Raw genomic sequence first — 24453 nt, 5'->3', positions numbered from 1 at the left:
TGCAGAATAACTCTTTGAGTAACTGGCATAATTTAAGTTTAAATAAAAAGTAAAAAAAAAAAAAAAATACTCACTAGAGACCATTTTCAATATCTATATTATTTAAGAAAAAATGGTTTAAAGAATGCTTGCATGAAATCCTTGTGAATGTGTCAACTCGACACACACTGTAAGCCAAATAAAGTGTGCATTAACAACTCATTAGATATTTTGTATTCCGAAAACAACCCCACTGCTACCACACCTCTCCCTGTCTCATTACCAAGCCAAGGTGACACCTCAGCTTCTGTGTTGAGCATCCAACATACATGCCATCTGGCCCAGTATCATCTTGTCCATTTACTTTTCCGTGCACACATACAAACACCCACTGAAATGTAAACATGCAAACAGAACACTGACTTGTACATATGTATGAACACACACACACACACACACACACACACACCTGTCAGTCCAGTAGCTGTCTAAACAGAATGCATTACTAGACAAGCAGGTACTTGGTGAAGCAATAAATATACACAAATTGAATTTAATTTTGTTAACTGGTAATGATGCTAGTTTGCAACCAAGATGTCAATTGTGACATTTAGCTGTTACCACACAGTAAAATATTAAGTTGAGGGGACTTCACTGCGCCAACAAGCCCTGTAAAGAACTGGGTAGCAGTGGTAATCTGCATGTATCTATGGGGACACTGGACCTGGGCACGAGGCCAGCATTTTAACGTGCAGCCTGCTCTATTCCTACATACCTAATTTAACATCACAGCATAATTAAAGGAACTTGGCAGCCCCCTAACAGCAGATTTCATAGTCCCTTACAAGAATAGGGCCTGATGAAGGTGGCTGCAGGATCCAATGTTACATAGGACACACACAGAATATCACACCTATGGAGGATAGCTTCCTGTTCCCATTAAAAAACTGATAGAATAACTTTTTGATGTATGAGAAAGTCAAGTATTTTAACCAAGATACTCTAATTTAATCACAACAGTAATATGTTCTCAGCAAAAACTGCTTACAGAGTAAATGGGTACAGGAGAGAATTGTATGTTAAACGTAGCCAGTAGATTTCTTTTTCCCTGACTGCACCACTGCACATCAGGGTTCACATTTGCTGCAGCTTCTCTTCTCTGCAGCTTCTAAGAATGTCTCTGAGTTAATCTTGAGGAAATGTGCAGACTGTCTAACCAATCAGCTCTTTGGTCTAGTTACCATGTCATTGTGAGGATATCAGTGACTGTTACTGTGTATTCAGTAGTAAGTGCACATGAGCCTAACAAACCCCAAACACCCCAATCATTAGCATGCAGAGTAACCACCTAAATAATTAACAGCTACAGAGGAGAATGTTCAACAAAATATTCTCTTTCCTCTTGCCTGTCACTTAAGAGGGATTTATTGAGTTATTTGGTGCTAACATCTATCAAATCAACATTCTTACAGACTGCCTATAGACCTGGCTTCGGTGTGGAAGACACAGCATGGGGGCCCCGCAGGGTACAGTACTGTCCCCCTTCCTCTTCACCCTGTACACATTGGACTGGGAGGTCATCACTAACTTTGTTGACTGGTGTGGTAAGAACATCTGCACATCAACCCCAGCAAGACGAAGGAGGTGGTGATCGACTTCAGCAGGAAGTCACTTCTCACTGCACCGGTGAACATCCAGGGTTTGGACATTGAGATCAGATACCTGGGTTTTTACCTCAACTGTAAACTGGACTGGTCTCGCCAGAGTCATGTCCACCTGCTGAGAAGACTGAGGTCCTTCAGAGTGTGCAGGTCACTGCTAAGGACCTTTCATGACTCTGTGGTGGCCTCTGCCATCTTTTATGCAGTGGTCTGCTGGAGCAGTGGATGCTCAGAGAGAGACAGGAAGAGACTGAATAAGCTGGTCAGACGTGCCAGCTCTGTCCTGGACTGCTCTCTGGACTCCACTGAGGAGGTGGGTGAGAGGGGGATGTTGGCCAAGCTAACATCCATCATGGACGACCCCTCCCACCCCCTGCATGAGACTTTGGGAGACCTGAGTATTCCAACAGCCATCAGACTGTACAACACCAGACTGACACAACAATAAACCTGTACTCTGGACTCCACTTTCTGGTCACTTTATTTGCACATAATTTCATCTACCTCAACGATTATCACCATTTTCCTATATTACAAACTGCACATTTATGTTCATTACATAGTTTTCTAATGCTGATTGCTGTACTTTTTTTTTTACACTTCTGTGCCTTTTTATATTATATTTTTATCTTTTCTTTTTCTATTTTTGTCACTCTTGTCTCTTGCTGCTGTAACATGTAATTTTTCCCACAAGTGGGATAAATAAAGTCTATCTTATCTTATATTAATGTTGGCACTGCTGTCACAAAGACTGGATCACTATCCATTTTATCAACTCTTTGCTCTTGACACAATAGCAAGTTTCACCAGTGTTCATTTTATAAAGGCACTGCCAGAGAACATGTTCTTTAAATGGACAATGAATCATTTTGTTTCTGCATGCTTGTGGTAGTGTTAACAAAATGACTACTGCTAGCAGCCTGGCCACTGATCAACACAAGAGGCAACCAGAAGAATCCTAAATTGAAATAGAAACCCTGATCTCAGTCCAGTGATGAAAGTAAAACAACCAGTTGTATTAATAAGTAGGTAGATTACTGATTTAGTAGAAATAATACCAAGTGAATGTTGGTTTGAAGCTTTCTTTCTCTAATAGTCAGACAGGCCTGAACTAACAGGACAAATCCTGGTGGGCTGCCACACACACATACAACAAAAAAAGAAAATAAAAAAAAGAAGTTGATTTCAATGGATAAATCTTTTTTTTTTTCCCTAGACTTTCAAGATGTTTTTTGCTGAAAGGTGAGGGGGCCATGAATGGCAACACTACTTGTGTCATGGCAGTTGATCGTATGACATAAATGTATAACTGGAAAAACATGTCAGTGTGAAAAACGAGCATTAAAGAAGAGCATTCTTTTTTTTTAAATGGAAATTTTCTATAAGAAATACAAATTGAATTAAATACAATCAAATTACATTTCATAATATTAACTTTACATATGAGATATTTCCATTTTGTTTGTTTTTTTTTTGGTTTGTTTGTTTTTTTAATCTGATGTATACATAGGGGGACGGCTGCAGGTGCAGTGTGATTAACACGTTCCACAGGAATTCATATATTTTGAATAGCGGGCCCACTTTGTGCCACCCTTGCCAAAGTGCCTCCCTAGGTACTAGCCTATTTCACCTATATGAATATGATAGCATTATTCACCTTCCAAGTATAATGATCTAAACGAGCATGTGGTACAAGAGAAACAATGTTATAATTCATTCAGTAACTCTCATTCCCTTCCTCCTGCTGTTTGTGTGCAGAAGCTAACATTATTGCCTACAGTTAGTTTACAGATGTCGCTCCATCATCATTGAAGCAAATAGCTTCATGCATAGTCGTGTGGCCATTTTGGAAAGGGCCCCCATAAATAATGACTAGAAAGTGAAATGGAAACTATGGGAAAAGCTGTTACTTTTCACCATGCCGTGTCTGTCTGCATTGTTCACAATATGCTGTGTCTGAAATATGCATAAGGCAAAATGTGTCCCTGCTACAGCTGCTGCGATGGAGCACTAAGAAAAGGGCGAGGAGAAAAATATATTGATTTTTTTGTGAGATGAAGCTTAGAAATGGGGCAGCATTATGACATTTCTATCCCCGACTTTTTGTCGTTGTTGATGTCATTTGTGAAACTACAATCGCTGGTGTTGGCAGTGTGCCGAAGGTTCAAATGTCCTTCATTTAATATTCAGGAAAGAAAAGAAAGCGGCTTATTTATTTATTGTAATGCAAGTGTCATGAATATGTATGAGCAGCTATCAATGCTGTCACCTTGAGCAGAGTTGCATGCGTACATGTATGTGTATTTGTTTGTGTGTGTAGTTCTGAATTAGTGAGTGGACACTGATGTGTGTGTAACTATTTGGCAAAACAAAGGGTTGGAAAACAGTTTATACAATCAACCAAGGTCACACTCTCATTTTGACATTTCCCTGACCAGGCAACAAACAAGCTATTCAGGCTCTGGACCTGTTCAACATTTAATGTGTGATTTGAACCAGAGTGACTTGTTCAATTCACACCACCTTCCTTTAACTCTGAGGGATCTTGGTGTGTGTTAAATATTAAAAAAAAAAAAAAAAACATAATACATCATAATACAATTAAAGGCATGGGTAGAGTCAACCCTTATTTTCTGACTGGGGACTTGGATAATGTTTATCATCCTAAAAACATATTTCATATTACGAAGAATTGCTTTTACACTGTTTCTGAAGTGGTGACATCTTTCAGGAGTCCAGTGTAGAAATAACAGATGACTCAGAGACCCCAGCTACAAAACATACTCTGTACACTTTCTGATTGGTATTGGCATTACCCCTCCCCAATCAAATGTGACTGCTTAGAGAGTTATATGGTGTGTGTAGTGTGTGTGTAGAACATGAAATATCATGGGTTATGGGAGGTGAGATTTTTGGAGAGGTATGTGTGTATACACAGGCTGCTATATAAATGACAGGACTTTACATCTGCAGTAATGTGTGGTGCATGTATTTAATCAACACTAGTGATTTTTTCATTTCCATTGAAAACTAGTAATTATGGGTTTGACAAAAGTGCTAAAAACTGACATGTCAAAGTTGAGGTTGCAGAGACAAAAACAAGAGGCAGACATGAATGAGATTTCCGTTCTGTTGTAACATCTTGCTGTGTACTGAAGGGCCTGACAGATGTCTGTTCCAAATTAATGATAGGGAGAGGAATGATGTCTCTGATTTTCAACATGATTTCACGTTGGTTCTGTTGCCATGCATACAATCATCAAGACTCAAGTTCAAAACTGGACTTTAAAAAAGTGAATGTTGTTTGGGAATAGTAGGCTGTGTAAATGAGAGCCCACTCATGACTGAAATCAGCTTTCAGAGAGAATTTTTTAAAAAAATGTTGGATACATTAGTCACTTTTCTGGCAAAATATCTACTTCTCCTCTCTGTTCTCAGCAGTGTAAAAAGATTCTGCCAATTAACAATCTCTAACCAGAGGAATGGCAGAATCATCAGAATGTCAGTATTTTCTGGTGAGATAAACATTATTAATGCAATACTGAACCATATATTCAACTCTGATCCTGGCTAGGTGTAGTTGGGATGGTGCCCTCACTTTCACCCCCTGAAGTTTTTTTTTTTTTTTTTTTTTTTTTTTTTGTGTGTGTGTGTGTGTGTGTGTTAAATTTGTCAATGCCATTTATTGAGTCCTGCTCTTTTCTCTCCATTAGTGCCCCTGTCCCTGTCAGTCTCTCTCATGTTAGAATTGTTACCATCACACAGAGATAGTCTGCCTTTCTCCTAAATGAATTCCAGCCAAAATCCATCTATGTGAAAACTCATCCAGCTTGAAGACTCTTTGCCCTAACAAGCAGGTGCTTCAGGTGCATGTCAATAAGCTCTAATTATTATCTACATCCCACTGTTATTCAATATTACATGACTAGATATTACATTCATCCCATTGGTGTTGCATATTGGCTGGTTTTTGAACTTTGTCACAGTAAGAGAGCTGCACCAAAGTCAAACAAAAAGAGAATTAAATGTGGAGAAAGGATTTGTCCCACATCAGATGAATCCTCTCTGTCTCTGAATCTGTCTTTTTGTTTCTGTGTTTGGTTCGGAATTAACTCAAGGTCCAATATGGCCAGGCTGAAAATGACAAGTCCACAACCAGCCCAGCAGCCAGCACAGATAGTCCACCAAGCTTTAACACAAAACCCTGTCAGACAGGACAGAACCTAACATTCTCTTGACATACATACATACACACACACACACACACACACACCAAAATCCATGGATTCATCCATGCAGACACACATAAATATACACACAAGCACAACAACACACTAACCTAAGAAGAAACACCACTGCAGAGAAGTTAAGCTGTGACTGGAGGTGACAGAACCCCTCAAGGGAGACCCAAACACAAGAAAGGCCATGCCTGTTCCTGCCTTCTGTTTCCTCCTCTTTCTGGTGTGTGTTACTGTGTGTATGTGTTCGTGTGTGCTGCCTCCCGCAGGATCTTCCTTCAATGACTACAAAACTGGGACAAAGCCCGAGGAATAAGAGAAAAAAGACACAAGCAAGAGGAAAGGACAGAGAGGGAAAGTGAGATGTGGGTGGGGTGTGGGGGGTGGCGGGTGAATAGGTCAGGATGGATAGAGAGACAGGGACAGACACGAGGGAAAAGACTAAACAGTGCAGAGGGAGAGAAAGACAGATGAAAATAAGGAGACACAGGAAGAAGAAAGAGATGAGGGAGCAGGGGGAATCATGAAGGAAAACAGTGAAAATTTCACTTTCTGTGAAGTTGTCCCCATCTTGAAGAAATTCACATCTACAATGGAGCTTCTATTCTAAACCCCTGTGGAGTGGAGATAGCACACGGAAATTTCAGAATAATGCAACATGTTGAAATATTTCGAGAACTATTTGAGATATTAAACAGCATGCACATGTGCTGGGAAATGGCCTAGTTTGCAGTTTAAATGGCCTAGTTTGGGTTTTAAAAGCCCAGTGCTTAATTCAACATAAAGTAAACATATAGGGAATTCCAACCCACTACAGACAGAGAGATTTTCTTTTCTTGTTTTTACAAGGTCTGACAGCATTCTGGGTGAACAGCTGATTCCATGAGGTACACAAACAGTTTTCTGTAAAACCCACGATTGAGATCAACTAGTATAGGCAGAGAAAGCAAATAGTTCACACTGCGTAGCAGACTGATGGAGGTGGGGAGGGGTTTGTTTTACTTCCATGGATATTGGTTCTCTGTGTGGTGATGCCTAGCACCCAAAAGTATTTGTTATCACTTCTGGTCACATGGTACATCATAATCAACATGGAAGAAAATGTAGTAATAATAATAATAATAATAATAATAATAATAGAATGTTTTATCAATGGGGTAGAAAGGGAGAACAGGACTTTGAATTATTTTAAATATATGAGGCAGCTTCACAAACTATGGCCTGTGTCAGGTTTCACTGAAAACTGTAAATCTACTTTACTGTTAGGTAACGAAGCTCTGCTCCAAGGAAATTTCTTTGCCTTCATTCAGCTCTGCTCAGCCAACAAGTAACTCAGCACATAACCCACTGTAAAAGTACAACTTATCATTTTTACATGTGGTGATTTACATTACATTTACATTTGTACAAATTAATATTAGTACTGCTGTTGGCAGATTATTTTCCCCTTGGTACGTAGCCAGGCCATAACCACCTCCTGAATATAGCTTATGTTTACCTCAAAGTTATATTTATTTATCAGTCTCATCTAACTCTGTGAAAGTGAAAAGATGTGTATCCCAAAATGTTAGACTATTCTTTTAAATTTATGTTCACACATAGGTATGGACTTGAGATGGCAAGCTTTTTTTTTTTGACCTGTCACAACCCTGCAGCTTGCAGGTATGTTTGAGTCAGTAATTTATAGTTCATTATTTTCTAATGTTTCCACCACAGAGCAAAAATAATTTCCAAAACAAATTGCAAGTTCTCCCTGTGCCTGTGCTCTCCAGGTTCTCCAGCTTCCTCGCACAGTCCAAACACATGCAGGTTAATTAGTGACACAAAAATCCCCGTAGCTGTGAATGTGAGTGTGAATGGTGAATGGTTGTTTGTCTATATGATGATCTGTCCAGGGTGTACCCCTCCTCTTGTCCAAAGTCAGCTGATAACCCCCCTCCACCCCCCCAACTGTCAGATTGGCGGTATAGATGATGGATTGATGAATTTTGTCACCAGCTGTTAAAATATGATAAACTATGAGGTAGATTCAAGACACTGTAGTGACAAAATCTAAAAAAAAGGACTGCTTAAACAAAGCCAAGCTTTGTTACAAATGGCTACACTGAACCAATAAATACTCATACACTTGGCACTACTGATATTGTCAGTTTATGTTGTTTTCAATATTTATGATTCACAGTGTTTTAATTTGTGTTACATGAACTTTCCTCCACCCTCTCACATGTACTTCTGCATCAGCTTGTGTTTTCCTGTTATCCATAATGCCTTTTGACAACCTGCAGAGTTGAGGCATGGACATGCCTGCAGTCAGCCATGGGTTTATGTGGAAACAGTGATACTAGTACAGAACAAGCAGGAAGGAGGAAAAAAAAAACCTATCCATGAAATGCAAATTGCACTAATCAACTAATCATCACAGCTCTGTAGCATGCATATAGCTAAAGCTTGGTATCATCTGAAAATGTTCAATAGCACTGTCAATATGATTGGTTAGAAGGGTGATGCTGGTGAGGAATATCTCTGCACTGCTGGCAGGTTTTTAAATGAGTCTGGGTGACAGAAGCCTTTGATAGCACCTCTCCAAATTAGCATATACAACAAACAAAAAACTACAGTTTGGATGAGAGTATGTCTGATCAAAGAGTAAGTTAACAAAACTAGAAGTCACTTGCAGTCATCCTCTGTTACTGAAACATTTTTGATTCTACTCATTTTGCTCAAAAGTATCAAAAGTATAGAGGTTCGATACCCAGACCTACGTAGCTCTCATGGATTTAAATACTGTCCATATGTGAACAATGAATCAGTGATTTTTCCTTGGAAGAGCAAAGGTTTCCATCTCCAAATAATCTCAAAAAATCTAGGGTGGTTTAGCAATTTTTTAAAGCACTTTTCAGAAATATACATCAGCAGCGTATATTTAATAGTGTAGCTACAGTATATAATTTCAGTTAATAAAATCTACAGGTCTCTGAAATTACATATAGCAAATGTATTTTTTGCATCACTACCGAGTACCTACAGAATTTCATTGTTACTGTATGTCTGGAATGTTAGTGAATGTTTAAAGTTACTGAGATATGACATTCAACAAGCTGTAACTTCAAGCTGCATCATTTTGTAGTTTGAATATTGTTCTTCCATAAAACATGTAGATTCAAAAGACTCATGACAGATTTGCAGCAATGATTTACTCGTCTATGACCTCACAACATAAATGGCCTTTTTTCTTCTTTCAGGTATGTTTCTGTGTTGCTCAGTGTAAGATATTGATGCTGCTGCTTCTTTTTTTTTCTTCTTTTTGTCATCTGTAAGAAGTGAATTTCTACTGCATTTACTTCTATTTTCCAAATGAATTGTGAATGCATGCTGCAGGGACAGAGATGACCAACTGCAGTGCTCCTATCTCTGATTTCATTACACAGACCACTGTCTCAACATGTGACCATACTCCATCCAAGATCCATCAAAAACACTCCTTTTAACCACAAAATACTTATCGTGAACCAGTGTGGTTCAGGGCAGTACAACAGAGATGACTCCACCACAGAAATGACAGTATACTCTACCTCCATGTCCATTTTTCACTTTATTTTTGTCCCTTTCATTCTAAAATCAGTGTCTGCCCTTTATTGCTATTCCTAACAAAAGCTCAGTATGTTATTTTTTCTAAGGTATGAATGTTGGCTAATTAATTGTGTCAACAAAATAATCATATCATTATGCAAGTGGTCAGCCACTTGGATTTCAAGACTTTTGGAAAGTTTTGTAAGCATAAGCTCCATCCAAGTAAATGAAATCTACGCCTCCACATATTAACTCATGATTCACGCATCATCCCTTTGGACAAAGCTGTTGTGTCCGACGTGTATATAACATCAGTTATAAATTCTCTTCATCACAGAACAGCTGTAGTATTGTAGCACTGAGAAAAGACATACTCACTGATAATGTATTCTACCAATTCAACCCTGTTACCAAATGCATCACTGTGTCTGCACACATGTAGCCATGAAATTAGCCTGTCACTCAACATGATCTGTACACTCACACCATGCATCCACTGACTGCACACTCTGCTACTGTGTCCATGATGATGACTGACATCCTGAAAGTATCCAAGACAGCTCCGGAATGTTGTAGAGTTGACTGTAGATCCCCAAGTGCATGATTACCAGAAAAACCTACATGATGCTGTAGAACTGATATCCTAACTACAAAGGTATCTCTGCAGTAATTAATAGCTGCCTAAAATATTGTTATATTTTTATATTGTTAATACACTGCTAATAGAGTGACCAATAATCTTGAGAGATTTGTGGTACAGTGTATTGCCTGGCCTGGCATCATGTTCTCGTTGTAAGATTTTATCAAAGGTGTTTGGATAACAACTTACAAGAAAGAAGCAGCTGTTAGTCATGTGCTAAAACTGCCCATTACCAACCAAAGAGGCCTTTCAGGTTCTCTTAAATGAAATTGCATTTTTAAGGGCAGATAATTTAACTGTTATTCTGAAAGCTGCCAAAAGAAGTAAAAGTGTGATTAGTATGGGGCTGGGTGACTGTGAAGGTCACAGCATATCGTACCTGTCATTTTCAAACTTAAAACCACTCAGTGCACTGTAAACATCTGTACTAGTTTTTCTTACTCAGGTCATTTAATTTAAAAATCATCAGGAAATCAGCTGTTTTTTAAAAACACACATAAAAGCATCATTTACAGTACATTTTTGACACTGAATCTCTCTCTAGCACATTTTATACCAGAGGAACATCCAGAAATGACTGTTCACATCTTCAAATACCCATGGCTTACTGCGTAGAGCTGCATAAAGGTAAGAACTATTTGCCACTGTAAATACAATTGAGATTGGTTCCCTGACATTTCACAATAATAAATACATTTTTGCTCAGTGCAACAGCCAATGAATAGTAGAGAGACACACAATCAAAGCAGCCTCTGGTGTAACAAGGCCACAGATCTGCTGTCAAGGTTTTTTTTTTTTCTTTTTTTCTTTTGTGCCAGCATGGATTGTTTTCCAGACTTAATCTCTCTATAAAATGAAAACTCTTGGTTTTATAATGACAATTCTCCATGCCATATGACTAATATGTAGGCTTTTATAATCTCTCATTTTAAATACATTTCTACTCTGTATATCTGTACGTGCAACACATTTGAGGAGAGGAGAGGAGAAGAGCTGTGAGGTGTGTACATGTATCTTTGTAGTAAAAAGAGAAGGAATGTACCCTAAGTGATAATACAGACCGCTGCCAAGACAATGACATTAACACCCAGACCTTATCAAGGACACTGTCAGCATCTCTCTCTTTCTCTCTCTCTCTCTCTCTCTCCCTCTCCCTCTCTCTCTTTCTCTCTCTCTCACGCTTACACAAACATATATACACATAAAAATGCACACACATCCAGGGAGAGAGAGGCTAAGAGACAGAGAGAGAGAGAGAGAGAGAGAGAGAGAGAGAGAGGAGGATGGGGACATTATCTTGATGAAACAGTGCTTGATACAGTAGCCCGAGCCAACCTGAACACAGCTCTGCTTTCTTTTAATGGAGATTACACAGTCAAGGTCCAGCCTGAGCTCATCTTGTTTAACACTGCATACAACTACATCACTGTGTGTGTGTGTGTGTGTGTGTGTGTGTGTATTGTGACAGTGTGCCTGATCTAATAAATTTGCTCTTATCTCCTCACACATCAACCATCATTACTGCACACCTTCTGACCCCAGATCTGGCATCCACTCAAATCTCCCAATCTTGCTGACCAATGAGAGCACACAGCAAAGAACCAGGGAGTCTGATGCAACACTACCTCGCCATCATCCCGCCACATCGAGGTCTACAAATTACATGGCTGATTCAGGGTCTTAGTAGCAAATATGTCATTGTTGCTATCTGCAGGATATCTAATGGTCCTTACCAAGTCTGACAAATCTGAAAAGGTCTTTCCTGCTCTGCTCACTTACTTTCTGAAGTGCATTAGGTATATCAAGTCAGTGGAAGACTGGGTCTGACAGCTGGGTTTTCGTACTTTGGTTCTTAAAATTGGCCTTAAATTGACTTCCAGGTAGTGTTTAAAAGGTCTCTCTTTTTAATTTAGCATTCTAAACCTGCAGATGCCCTGAGTCAAGACCTGAATAATTCGTAGACCTTGATCTCTTGATTGCTCTCTGCTGTACAGCACAGGTTTTTTCCTATTTTCAGGCTGTTTTCCTCTTATTGTGGCATTGTATAGGTTGCGTTCAGATCATACATACCTCCTTGTCTACATATTTTCTTGCCCGGTTTCCTGGCACATTCCTTGGATATTCTTTTGACTGTAAAATGAATAGAAGACTAAAGAATAACATGGAGCCCCTGGACGCGCAACACACACAGGAGCTGCATGCACGCACGCACGCACATACGCACACACACACACACACACACACACACACACAGCTGATTGACTGAAAAAGACTTAGAGAGGAGGGAAAGGCAGAAATAAAGACAGAGGGGAAAGAATGAATCGCACCGGCTCAATCAGTGCAGTATTCAGTCAGCCAGCCAGTCATTCAGCCAGTCAGCCAAATCAATCAGTGATGATCATGACAACGACTGTCTTGTTTAATGAACTGTAGCCATTGTGGCAGTGCACAATAGGCTATGATGAGCTACAGACATGAGGAAGGGACGGGTATCTGCAGAGGCGGGCAAATAAGACGATGGGGAGAAAAGAGGAGCGAAAAGAGGAGAGGAGTTAAAGGAGCAACAAGGAAGTGGAGAAGGAGAAATGGTTAGAAAGGATAAAAAATGGAAAGAAGATAGATGCAGATATGGAGTGGAATTAAAAGAGAATAAACTCAATGGATGTCACACTCAAATACATGCAAACTGTTCTCTCTTTCACAAAAGCTCTCACACACACTCATGTACTATAAGCAGTGTCATGCACATTTAACATGCACAAGGTCATGCTTTCCCTCAACGGACAAACAGACAGGGACAGAGACAGGAATGTACTCACATAAATAAAACACATCCTGACAAAACACTCCTCTCTCTACCAGAAGGTTGTGGGTTCTATTCCTTCCACCCCACTCCCCCTCACTGTACCCACAACCATCCTGCCCTGGGCCTGCAGGCTAACTCACCATCCTCAGTAGGGACGTAGATGTTAAGATAGAGGCAGTCTTCGCTCTGGTCCTGGACATATGTGGACACTACATCAATGCTGTTGGTGAACCACACTGGCAGCATCACATCCGGTAGGCGGCCCTCCACGATGCTTTGAGGGCACACTGGGGCAAAGTGTGTGGCGTTGCGGATCTCAGGCCACGATGCTGGTGGCTCAGGTGGCTGAAAGCGGCGTTCACCAGTGGGTGGAGAGGCATACGGGACGCCCAGAAACTGTACAACAGGACCCAGGATCTCATTGTTGAGCTCTTTCTTAACACCACGCAGTTTGCCATTGGTGGTGATGACCACGGGGTCATTCTCATCAAGTTTCTGAGCCAACACGGCAGCTGGAGATGCCTGCAGCAGCAGCAGTCCCAGCCATATCAAAGAGGACACCCACCGACTGGCACTTAAGGAACCCTCAAGCCCTATGTATCCCATCATCCTGCTCCCTACCTTCGCAGTCTGAAATAGCTGACACCCAGTCCTCAAATGGTGCATCCACTGGGACATAGCTGCTACTCCTTGTTTTTCAACTCTTTTACTGTGTCCTCTTTTGTCCTTTCTGAGTAAAAATTCCTTGTTTCTAGCTCTCACTTACGCCATTTGATGCAAACACACGCAATTATACTAAAGTCATATTCACACAAAGGCATAAACAAGTAGGTAACTCCGGAGCAGATGAGGGTCGTGGTTGCTAACAATCCTTTTTAAAATCCAGGTAGTGAAAGCCATCCAGTGGAAATGTTGTAGCCATCGGTTTCTTCCAGCTCAGTGAAAAGAAATCTGAGTAGTATTCCTCACAGCAAGGAAAATATTCCTCAATAACGCCCTGTCAACAACCTCTGCAGTAAAGAAGAAAACATTAAAGATGTCATCTGTAGGTGCTACTCCTAAGCAAGTAAACAAGTCAGTCAGTGATGAGGGTTCCCATCATTTTGAGGTGAGCAGACCGCCATGTATAGCAGAGGAAGAGTAGCTGTGTGGTGGTTGTTATGTCTTTACTTGGAGTGTTTCTGTCCAGTTCAATGTCTGTCCCCTGCAAAACAGAAACAAAGCAACAGTCAGCATTCATACATAGAGACATAATGATATTCACAATCCAATATGCTTTACTCCTGCAACACATTAAAAGTGGGGCATTTGATTTATGTTACACCTATTACATACACATCAATCAATTAAAGGAGCATAATATCTATTTATAGCTCATAACAGTATATTACTTAACAGCTTAACAAGCAAGGTGTGCATCAGTATGCATGCTAGCAGATGTTTACTAGTTATGGTAGAGTGTGGCAAGTTTGTTCTACAGCTAAATTTTATACCCTACACTTAATGTGGAGTGCCCTTCTTGGAAGAGAGCCATAGATACATCCCACCAGCAGCAGTAAGACTTACAGTATAAGGCACAGACTTATAATAATATAAAAGTGGATATTGTGAAAGGTTTTTAAATGCCAACATTCATCTCCAAGGAAACAGTGTGTTAATGTAGCAACGCAGAAAGTCAAAGATTGTGGATAGGTAAATAGAGTGTCAGACTGTCATGAAAGAGTTTGTGCTCTGTCACAGATTTGCAATTAATGTTCTTGGTAACCAATTAAGATACAATAGTTTCCATGCACAAATACTGTGGAGATTAAGAAGTTTCAAAACATTGGACATCACATATACACATGTTGAATGAATACTTCAATGTGTCAGGATATTGCATCCAAATTCATTTCCCACCATAAAAACCAGGCAGGAATATTTTTTAAAAGGAAAATATTTCAAGTAGGAAATATGTATGTTAGGCACAACATGAGGGTTTGTCGTCCCCAGTATGTGTTTCTGTATGTTTTTTCACAATGCTTAGGAATCAGTGTTCCAGGTGGATGAGCTCACCTTCAGATTTCTGTACACTGAGGAAATCCTATTTAGCTGTACACACAACTTGAGAGAGGCATGAACACTTGGTTTCCTGTAATTTACCAGATAGGAGAAGCTGACCGAAGAGCTTCTACTCAATATGAACAAACAGCCTAAAGGAGACATTTGGAATAACAATCCTGGTGGATAATGACAGTGAGATTACTTTAGCACTAAGTGATATTTTAAAAATCTATTCCAGGTTTTGACAGTGATCCCATCCACCCCAAGACTCTCTCCTGTCTACAGAAATGGGGAAAAGTATGACTTCAAGTATCAAAGAAGAGCCTGCAGCATTGCACAGGAGAGTTTTCTAAACATACTCTTAGCAATCTAAAATATCTCAATACCCTGTTTCTATGGCAGTCCTTATACATAGTAATATTGAGCTGGAGCATGTTCACAGCGTCCTCCACCTACTATTTTAACTTGAAACTCTGAAAATCTTACTGATCTTATATTTAACACTTTGAATCTCCATAAGCCTTTGTATATGCCAGACAGGGACAACAGCAGAAAACACACTTTGGTGCTGCTGACGTGATTTTTCATGGACATTCACATCCCAAACAACAGCTGTCCGTGAACTCCCAGGAACAGAATTCAGAATTAACCTTAGTAAGCCTGTTGTATCTTTTTTGTCTACTGGAGTATATGAGCCACATATTACACCATGAGGCCCACTTCTCCTGAATGTTACATGACTTGCTACTAGTGCTATTTAGAATTTAATTAAATGTGACAGTTGCAGTAACCATCTGATTGTTCGGAATCCCCTGTAGGTCTGCGTTGTCTCAATGAGCACTGTATGACCAACTCTTTTCTTTTCTATTGTGTTTTATCACATTTCTTTTTTTCTGTTTTCCTGTGTATGTGTAAACTGTGTAATGTGTGAAGTGGCTACAGTATGTGCTGTAAAGCAGACTTGAGTTGAGTCCTGCAGATATTACACAGGGCTGAAATAAGTATTGCCACCACCTCTGCTTGAAGACCAAATTAAGATAATGCTGTAAAGGAGAGAGCCTTTCATGGATGGAAATTAAAACATGACACAACATTGAGTCTCTATGAAGAAATTTAATTAGATTTTTAAAGGCTCAGTGCAGAAATATTACAGCAACTTATTTTCTGTAGATTGTTGTTTTTGTTTTGTTTTTTTTGAGACAGATTACCATAATTATGTAAATAGCAAACAATTTCTTTATGTGTTGTGCGTTTAACGGATTTAAGTTTTGTTGGTTCTGCACCCTCCACTGCACTGTACATTTATGCATTCTCAGCACAAACCTGCCATGTGCACATATTCTCCCTTTTTACTAGAATGATTCCCTCTCTTTCTTGCCATGTTTGGATGATCTATTTGTGCCTTTAAATCTGCCTGCTATATTTATGAGTGTAGACCTAAATCCACTAGCAATGATCATGTGTTCGATTTCTGTTTGAAGTCAGGGGGGTGGTGGTTTTAATGAGGAGCATGGCAGCACAAACATACTCTACAGTAAAATACAATATTTCAGAGCCATTAAATTGGAGATAGAAATATAGAAAGAAAGAAAAAAAATAACTATGCATTTTGCCTGGCAGATTTCACGGTAGTACAAATTATTGTATTCATTTTTTACTAGCTCAGTGCTTGAAATAGAATTGTGTTTCTGACATAGAGAGAGGGATTTTTGATTTTTCAATACCTAACATACAAGATACCTCAGCAGGAACACATAGGCTTCACTTACCACTGATTCCACTCATTAAGCATACAATACGTACAAACACAAGACTTGACTTTTTTGTGTCAAATTGTCATCCTTCTCTAACTGCTGCTATGCTTTCACGCTGCTTTTTGGAACATCAGTACATTTGTGTAATGTTTCCAATTTAAGTCACAATTGGAGAACAACATAGATATAGATATAGATAAGACAAATATCTTCCTCCTCCTTCACAATAATGTTACCAGTTGTGCACATGAATTTTCATCCACATTGTTTTTTGACTTTATCTAACTGACAACAGTGTTTTCAGCATTGTACAATGGGGGCAGCATAGTTTCACAGGTAGAGTTGAGACACAACCCCTTACATGTATGTTAGTAATATTGTTTTTAATTTTGAATATTGTATGTCTTTAGTCCACAATCTGCCTATGACTGGTTTATTACTTCATGGACCAGACCGGGGCCCAGAAAAAGCATCCACACTACCAAATTTATAGACCAATGCTCCCAGATTGAGACTCAGCTGCCGAAGGGCAGGACACTCTTTATGCATGATTAGTACAATCAGTGATCCGATTTATATGTAGAAAGAGGATCAATGTTGTATCTCAAGGTAAGGACAAATGTTGCCCATTCTCACTGACTTATTTCTTTTAATCACAATATGAAGGTCATACAACTAGAATTGCTAATGACATACACAAAACAATGTCTCCTGGCAGTCAAACCTGTGAATGTTGCCATCAACAATAAGAGCCCCTTGAAACAAAATGAAATTAAAAGATGAGTCCCTGTCTTGAGAAGCAGGCAGGACAGGAATGTCCCAACTTGACAATAATTCAATCACGCTGCAAATATCACACAAGTTTTTGTAAAGAAGAAAAACAGGAAAACTATGACCTGGTCAAGTACTCCGATCACCCACAACTGTTTTTAATGTTGTTGCTATTTGCTTTTTAATACACTATACGTATTAAAAACTGAAAGAATGCAATCTCACTCATTATGAGTGTACTGACTGTTGCTGTTGTTGTCTTTCATTTCAGATCTTTCATTTAGGTTTGGTTAGTCAGCTGTTTGTTCTTCATATTAATCGGCTTCATTATTCTTGGACTTTGTCTAAAGAACAAATAAAACTGATTGGATTTTTAGTGATACTGGCTAGAGGTATACTCAGATTTTTGTTGAACTGTGTGTATAATATTACAATGTATTCATGGTGAACACAGACATAAAATGAAAAATTTGAACTAGACAACCCCACAACTGTCATCAGATTTTGATTCAAATATTGTTTAACATGAATGGTACTAAGAAGTATGTGACATCACATTTTACAGCTGAAAAATAGAAGAAACATGCTACACACTTACTGGATACTTTCTGTGGCATTTTCTGTGGCAAGACTCTGAATATATTTACCCCGCATTATAATGGTAATGTTCATTTTCAGCAGCCTGCTCTGTTTGAAACTGTTATAATTTTCCATCAAGATAGAAAAAATGTATATGTATTCCACTGGTTTTCTCGTTTGACATGATCCAAAGGGACCATTTAGCACGCCTCAGTTTGCTAAAAGTAAAAGAGGTTTAGTAGGCAATTCTTCTGTGTCCCTCAACAAATAACAAAAACTGCTGACTTTTAAAGGAAGCCGACAAAGCAGTTTATCCTCTGGCATCAACATGGCAGCTAACATGATTTTACACAATGAATATGGATTGCATAAGGCTCTTGTGTAACTAATAAAAAGAAACACTTAAATGTGGCCTTAATCAATAGGTATTTTGGATATATTTTGAATAATTTTTACATATGACCTGTGTGGATGACAAACAGAAGAAGTGCTAATATATATATATTACAGATTTGTGTGTGTGTGTGTGTGTGTGTGTGTGTGTGTGTATACATATTCACTGACAACAACTACACATATGTAGCTATGGATTAGCATATTGGACAAAGAGGAGAGGAATGGATGAGGTGTGCTTAATTGCTTTGGGTGCAGAAATGGGATGAGTTTAAGGTGTGGTCTTGGTTCCTGATCCTTGTTAGAAAACTTCATTTCACTAACAAAGACCATACCTATATAGATATGGATTAGCATATCTTATTGCATCATATGGATGGAGGTGAGCTGAGATGATGGAGGGATGGATTAAGGGCCTGGAAGGAGGGTTGAGGGATGAAGGGATAGAGTGAGGGGAAAGGGATGGAGGGATGAGGATTGAGAGATGAGGGGATGAAGACAACAGGGTTGCAGATGGATGGATGATGTGGAATTTGATGGATTGTGCACACTGGTGGTGGGAGACTGTCAGGAACTGGTGAGTAGAGGAACCATCTCTTCATGCTCTGCTGAAGGGAAACTTCAAGTGGAAAGATATGCAAGGGCATTTCTGATGTTGTTCAGATCATTTTGGATAAAGGTATGCTTGGGAAGACCAGTGGCCAAGAAGTTCAATGTTGTGGTTGGGAATGCCTTGCCTGGAAGTGGTGGAGGCAGCCCTGATACGAAAGGAATGCCTTGATTACAGCTCAGGGGCTATTCCTGATCTGGGTAATATCTTGTGAAGGTGGACGTGATAAACAAAGGGTCTTGACGGGAAGCTTGGATGGCTACTCTTGAGTTTGTGTAGTCACACATGGGTTCATATGGACTCAGGTATGAGTTAAGTCAAAAGAAGTAGAGTGTTGAAGAAGTTGAGAGTGGAAGGAAGCCAAGGAAGCCAACGAAAGCCAGTAGCGAAACTGATTCCAAAACTTTGCTTATGGACAGAGAGAAATAAGCCATGCAGAGAGTTCTGCTGCAGCAGGCAAGGAGGTCAGAAGCACACATGGTTAAGCCTTATGGAGGGCTTTGATTAGGTAAGCTGTGAGTGAGATGTGGCTGGCATGGTGCTCCTGTGGAAATTTTAATGAGGAAGTTAATCTGCTCATGTAGTCCTGAATGGTGGAAGATTTAATCTTGAGGATGGAATGGGCAAATGCATTGAAGCTGGAGACTGTCAGAACATCAAGTCTAGGGAATGAAAGACTGTGTGTTATATGGAAAGCTTTGATATAATGACTTCACTGGAGTTCTACAGGATTCAAGTCAGGGGACATACTTGGCCATTGTTTTCATTTTTTTCTCCTTTAAAAACTCTACAAGAATACCTCTCTTGCTAAGCTTCTTCAGACTGGGAATCAGTCATTTTCAGTCAGTATTTGGGTATACAAACCTAAACTCATGGTGCCATCAGTAAATGCCATCTGCCCTACACCTTTTGCACTCATATCAGCACACTGCCACCTCCATGTTTCATGGTTGGTACAGTGCATTCACTGTAGTAGTCCTGGCCAGGACACCCAACATGCCACACCCCATCTAATTCAAACAGCTATTTTGGTTTGATCTGACTGAAGATGTGCTGCCAATAATCAAAAGGCAAGGTTTAATTTTGCAGTTTTGGAAGGAGTGGTTTTCCTCTTGGAGGCTGTCTGTAGAGGTTTACTTCATGCAATATCCATCTCCCTGTTTATGCAGTCACTAAAACACCAATTTCCCAGATAATCCTTGTGTTAAGTCAGAAGCACTGTCTGTCTCATATGTATTGTAAAATAACACCGTTTTGAATAATTGACATATTTTATTGCGCAGGTAGTAACAGTTTTGTTGTTTACTGTATATTACCAATAGACTATTAAATAATGTCCCAAGTCATGACAGGCATGGGCAAACAGATTATACTACCTTAGGTCCAGAGAGAATAATATTATTTATAACTATATTACTGTTAATTGTTAAAATATAGTAAATTTTAACAGGCTGCAGTTTCATCACCCCCCGTTGTCAGTTTTTTTACGGACCATCCACGGTATTACTTCAGAGCTTTGTAGCAGTATGACAGGCACATACCACTCTGTAACCTCAAACCTGATCACATTCAAGAGCCATGTAAACTCCAAATGATATTTTCTTTGTTGCACTTTTGTTTCCAAACTTCAAACTCCATATCCCCATAATCTTTTTTTTTTTTTTTTTTTTTTTTTTACCCCATGCTTCAATACTTTCTTTGACAAAGCAGAAACAATAGCTAAAATGTAGAATCAAAAATTGAAAGCTAACATGTAAAATTGGAGCTTGGAGCTTAGGTGTATTAGCTGAACAAGCTGAGAGCAGAAACATGTTGTTGAAACAGCCTATAGTCAAATAATGCACTGCCAAAGTTGTAGAAATAAAATGCCATAACAATGTGAAAGAAAATTCTCTGTATTAATGTCAGACAGATAATCGACATCCTGAAACAACTGAAGCTCTGAACTTCTTAACAGTTAAAATGGAAAGAACTGGAACTTGTGATATTGAGTTTCAATGATCTAAGCTAACAAGCTGAAAAGTCAAAAGTCATGTATTTGAGTCCACACTGCATGGAAATGTAGTGGTTTTTGATAGCTAAAATCCATTACTGATGCTTAATTTGATGGAGATTTTGCCTTGTTAGTATGTTTTCCGACCTGTTATAGAGGATTGGGAGAGAGCCTACTACTGTGTGTGTGTACTAGCCATTCCCCGTGCCACTGTGTTTGTGTGCACACATTTCTTTTATTTAAATATGGTGTTATACATTTATTTACAAATAAAAGCTGAGTTGAACTAGTGCTGGAGACTGAGAGAGAGTCTGCCACTGTGTGTTTCTGCCCCCCATGCTCCTCTGTTATCACGAATAAGTGACTGTGAGCCACCATCTTACAGCTGCTACACTTACAACACTAATTCTACTTGCTTGTTGGGAAAAAAAACTGCATTACAAACATGGAGAAATATCTATATATTTCACTAGTGTAGTGTCTGAAGTTCTATATATGGTTTTTATTCTCTTGGAATGTCTGAAGCTCCACATATGTTTTTCTATTTTTTTGGTTTATGTTTAGGTTAATAGCTGTGAACGTAAATCTGTAAGTGTTAGGGAGAGGGGCCTCCTTCTCTTCCTTCCTTTCTGTTTCTTTGAGATGTGAGTTCATTGAGTAAAGTCCAGATGTTTCCTATACATCATGAAAACAACTATATACTGATGTTTAGAGCTCCATATTGGCTCAGATCCTCTCACAGGCTGCCGCGGTGCTTGTTTTGATGCTGGACTTATAATAAACTTCTTCATACAAGCAAGACAGTGTCAGCTGAGATCTCTTCATCATCTTCACATCATCACTATCCAATATACCACACTAGCATTTCCTCTCATTATATATTTTTAAAAAGACTGAATATGACAGTTGTCTTTCTAAGGTTGTCTGTTTTTTTACACTTTAAAACCAGGGCTATGAGAGTTTGCATAATGCTGTATTTTTTCTGTAGCCTCCTGGGACACAGGTGGCAGTGGGTCGAGTGGCAACAACATGGGAGTGAAGGTGAAGCATTAAAGGAGCAAACAATTTGAGTTTCCCATCTGCCAACTCAGAAACAGGAGTAGAAATCCTCATCTTTCCCTGTGAAACATCTGTTGAGTCAGACTAAGTAATCCCAGGCGTAGTGTCTCTCTCCAGTCAAACCACACAGAGGAGCAACAATCGTGAACTCAAAGTATACACAAGATGACAGTCATCTCCTCCATCCTACCAGCCCAACAGCCATACTGGCAGACAGAGGCCCTCCTACCCATCCTCCCAGAAGCCACATTTCTACACAAAGCACTGCTTATCAACAACAGTACACACAGAAAAAATTATATGTACACAAACAAATGCTAAACAGGAAGCTAGTGCTTGCAGAATAACAGCAGTTAGACAACAGGAGAGAGGCAGAGAGTGCTGAAAAGGAAGCTGTTTTCAATGATTGTTGATTGCTGTTTTTGTTAACGAGTCTATAAAAGTGGCTGCAAGTGTTTTTTAAAGTGAGGCTTGTGACAAAGAAATGACATGCTGCTCTTTGTCATCAGAGATGCATGAGCTGCTGGAGAATAAACACATCAAACACTGGTCATTTAGTAGCAAAATAGGAAAACATCCAAGTTTGATTTTGTCAACCAGAAGAAGAACTGACAAACTTCAGTGATGTGTTTGAAAATAGGGACATCATTAATCTAGCAGTGTCATCACCTTTTACAGTACAATGTCACAATACCAGATTACAAACAGAAGCATCACTCTCACAGGGCAGTTTGGTTGTCTGATGTGTCTGCACCTTGAAGGTCAAAAGATTTTTTTTAATCAAAAGCCCTTTATTATCCATTTGTATTTGTCTTCTCAAAATATAGTTTCAATTTGTAATGAATTTAATTTAATTTCTTTTTTTGCCTTTTCTCTCAAGTTGTCTGGTAGTTGTCTGATGTCTACTGCCACCCCACCTTAAGGTAATTTACCATACAAAGCTTGTAAAATATCATGCAAAACAGATGCTTTTCTTGCTAAGAGCCAATTATAACACAGTTAATTGAAATCCCAGTCAACATTAGACCAAGATAGACACTACCAAATCAACAACAACTACCAGAGAGATCTCACATGGCTGGGCTGTCAGTATTCTAACCAGAATTGTCAGGTCACAAGCACGTAACACATTCAGAAACAATTCAATCAAGAGTTTTTACAGACACCTGATAGCTGAGGACATGAAAGCAACATGGAGAGATTATTTCCAAGCAGCTGAGTAACATCAACTAACCAAGCACACAGCTAGCTACATGTCATAAATCCATGTTCTGGTGGCACAAGGCTGACATATCATATTCAGTGGTACTGGCACTGCTGTGATCTTGCATCTCTCCTGCCAAAATTTAAATGAAATGTGCAGGATTGTAAATTGTAAAAAAAAAAAAAAAAAAAAAAGGTGCATGGATCTGTCAGGGGCGGAGGTGCAGCTTCAGTCAGTAGTTGTCAACAGAGACTCTGCTCTCACATCATGTTGTGTGTGTGCTGCTGCCAATACCTCTTGTCGTTCCCTCTCTGCCTGTCATCAGATCAAACCCAATGCCCAAGACTGTCAAATCTCTCTATGTCCATCTATTTCAGTCCCTCTCATCTCTTTGTCTGTATTCATCTAAATCTAGCTTTTTGTTTCCATCCTTCAACTTCTTTTATGCTTCTTGCAATTTTAGTCCCATATTATCAGTTTGTTTACAAATAATTAATACATGCTTTTATGTATTGTATGAATATATGCTTGTCTGTATTCAGTTAAAGTAATTTGTTTTATGATTAATTTTGCATTTTTTTTTTTTTTTTTGTATCAGGATCATATTAGTCCAAGTAAGTCTGGGGCTGAATTTCTTTCCCTGTCCAACCAAAATCCACTTTGATCATAGTTTGTTTGTGTTGGTTTGGGAAACTATATTTTGTGTTTCCAATTCTCTATCTGATAAACAGTTGTGCTCTAACCATACAGTATGTATCTGCTACTGTATATCATAGACTTTAACTGTGTCTCTGTCTCCATCTCTGAATCCCCCTCTGTGTCAGCTGACTGAAACAAAGTCATTACGGCCACATGACTGCATTTGATCTCCAATTCTCTATTTGTTTTGTCATTCTTGATTATTTCTCTTGGTGTCATATTTTTTTTTCCCTCTCTGGTCTTGTTTCACTGCCCTCCTCTCTATTTCTGTCTCTCTTATTGTGGAGCAACAGGGAAATTATTATCAAATGCAGAGCCTGCCTTTAGAAAGTCCAGAAACAGAGAGAAACAAAGGAAGGTGGAAGCTTCATCATTTCCATAGATATTATGAGCCATAGCTTTCCAGTTTAACATTGCTCAGTTCAGGAACACACACAGACAAAAAGCAGAATTA

At 39.2% G+C, this 24453-nt stretch overlaps 1 protein-coding gene across 4 annotated transcripts in view; it reads right to left on the bottom strand.

Annotated features, from left to right (window-relative positions):
- Positions 1 to 24453, bottom strand: part of nlgn1 (neuroligin 1) — a 309442-nt gene that overhangs the window by 265575 nt on the left and 19414 nt on the right. For 2 of the 4 annotated variants that reach the window (XM_051077176.1, XM_051077177.1), the window contains exons 2-3: positions 13035 to 14098; positions 12159 to 12218 (exon numbers count right to left, since the gene is read on the bottom strand). In XM_051077176.1, the coding sequence (XP_050933133.1) occupies positions 12159 to 12218; positions 13035 to 13572 (598 nt within the window). In that variant the 5' untranslated portion in view covers positions 13573 to 14098. The remainder of the gene's footprint in view (positions 1 to 12158; positions 12219 to 13034; positions 14099 to 24453) is intronic. The other 2 variants (XM_051077178.1, XM_051077179.1) reach the window with 1 other exon arrangement.

This window comes from Lates calcarifer, linkage group LG17 (assembly GCF_001640805.2).
Source record: "Lates calcarifer isolate ASB-BC8 linkage group LG17, TLL_Latcal_v3, whole genome shotgun sequence".
In the NCBI taxonomy this organism is placed as follows: Eukaryota; Metazoa; Chordata; class Actinopteri; family Centropomidae; genus Lates; species Lates calcarifer.
The sequence above is the reverse complement of the archived record's forward strand: the minus strand, read 5'-3'. Positions and strand labels throughout refer to the sequence as shown.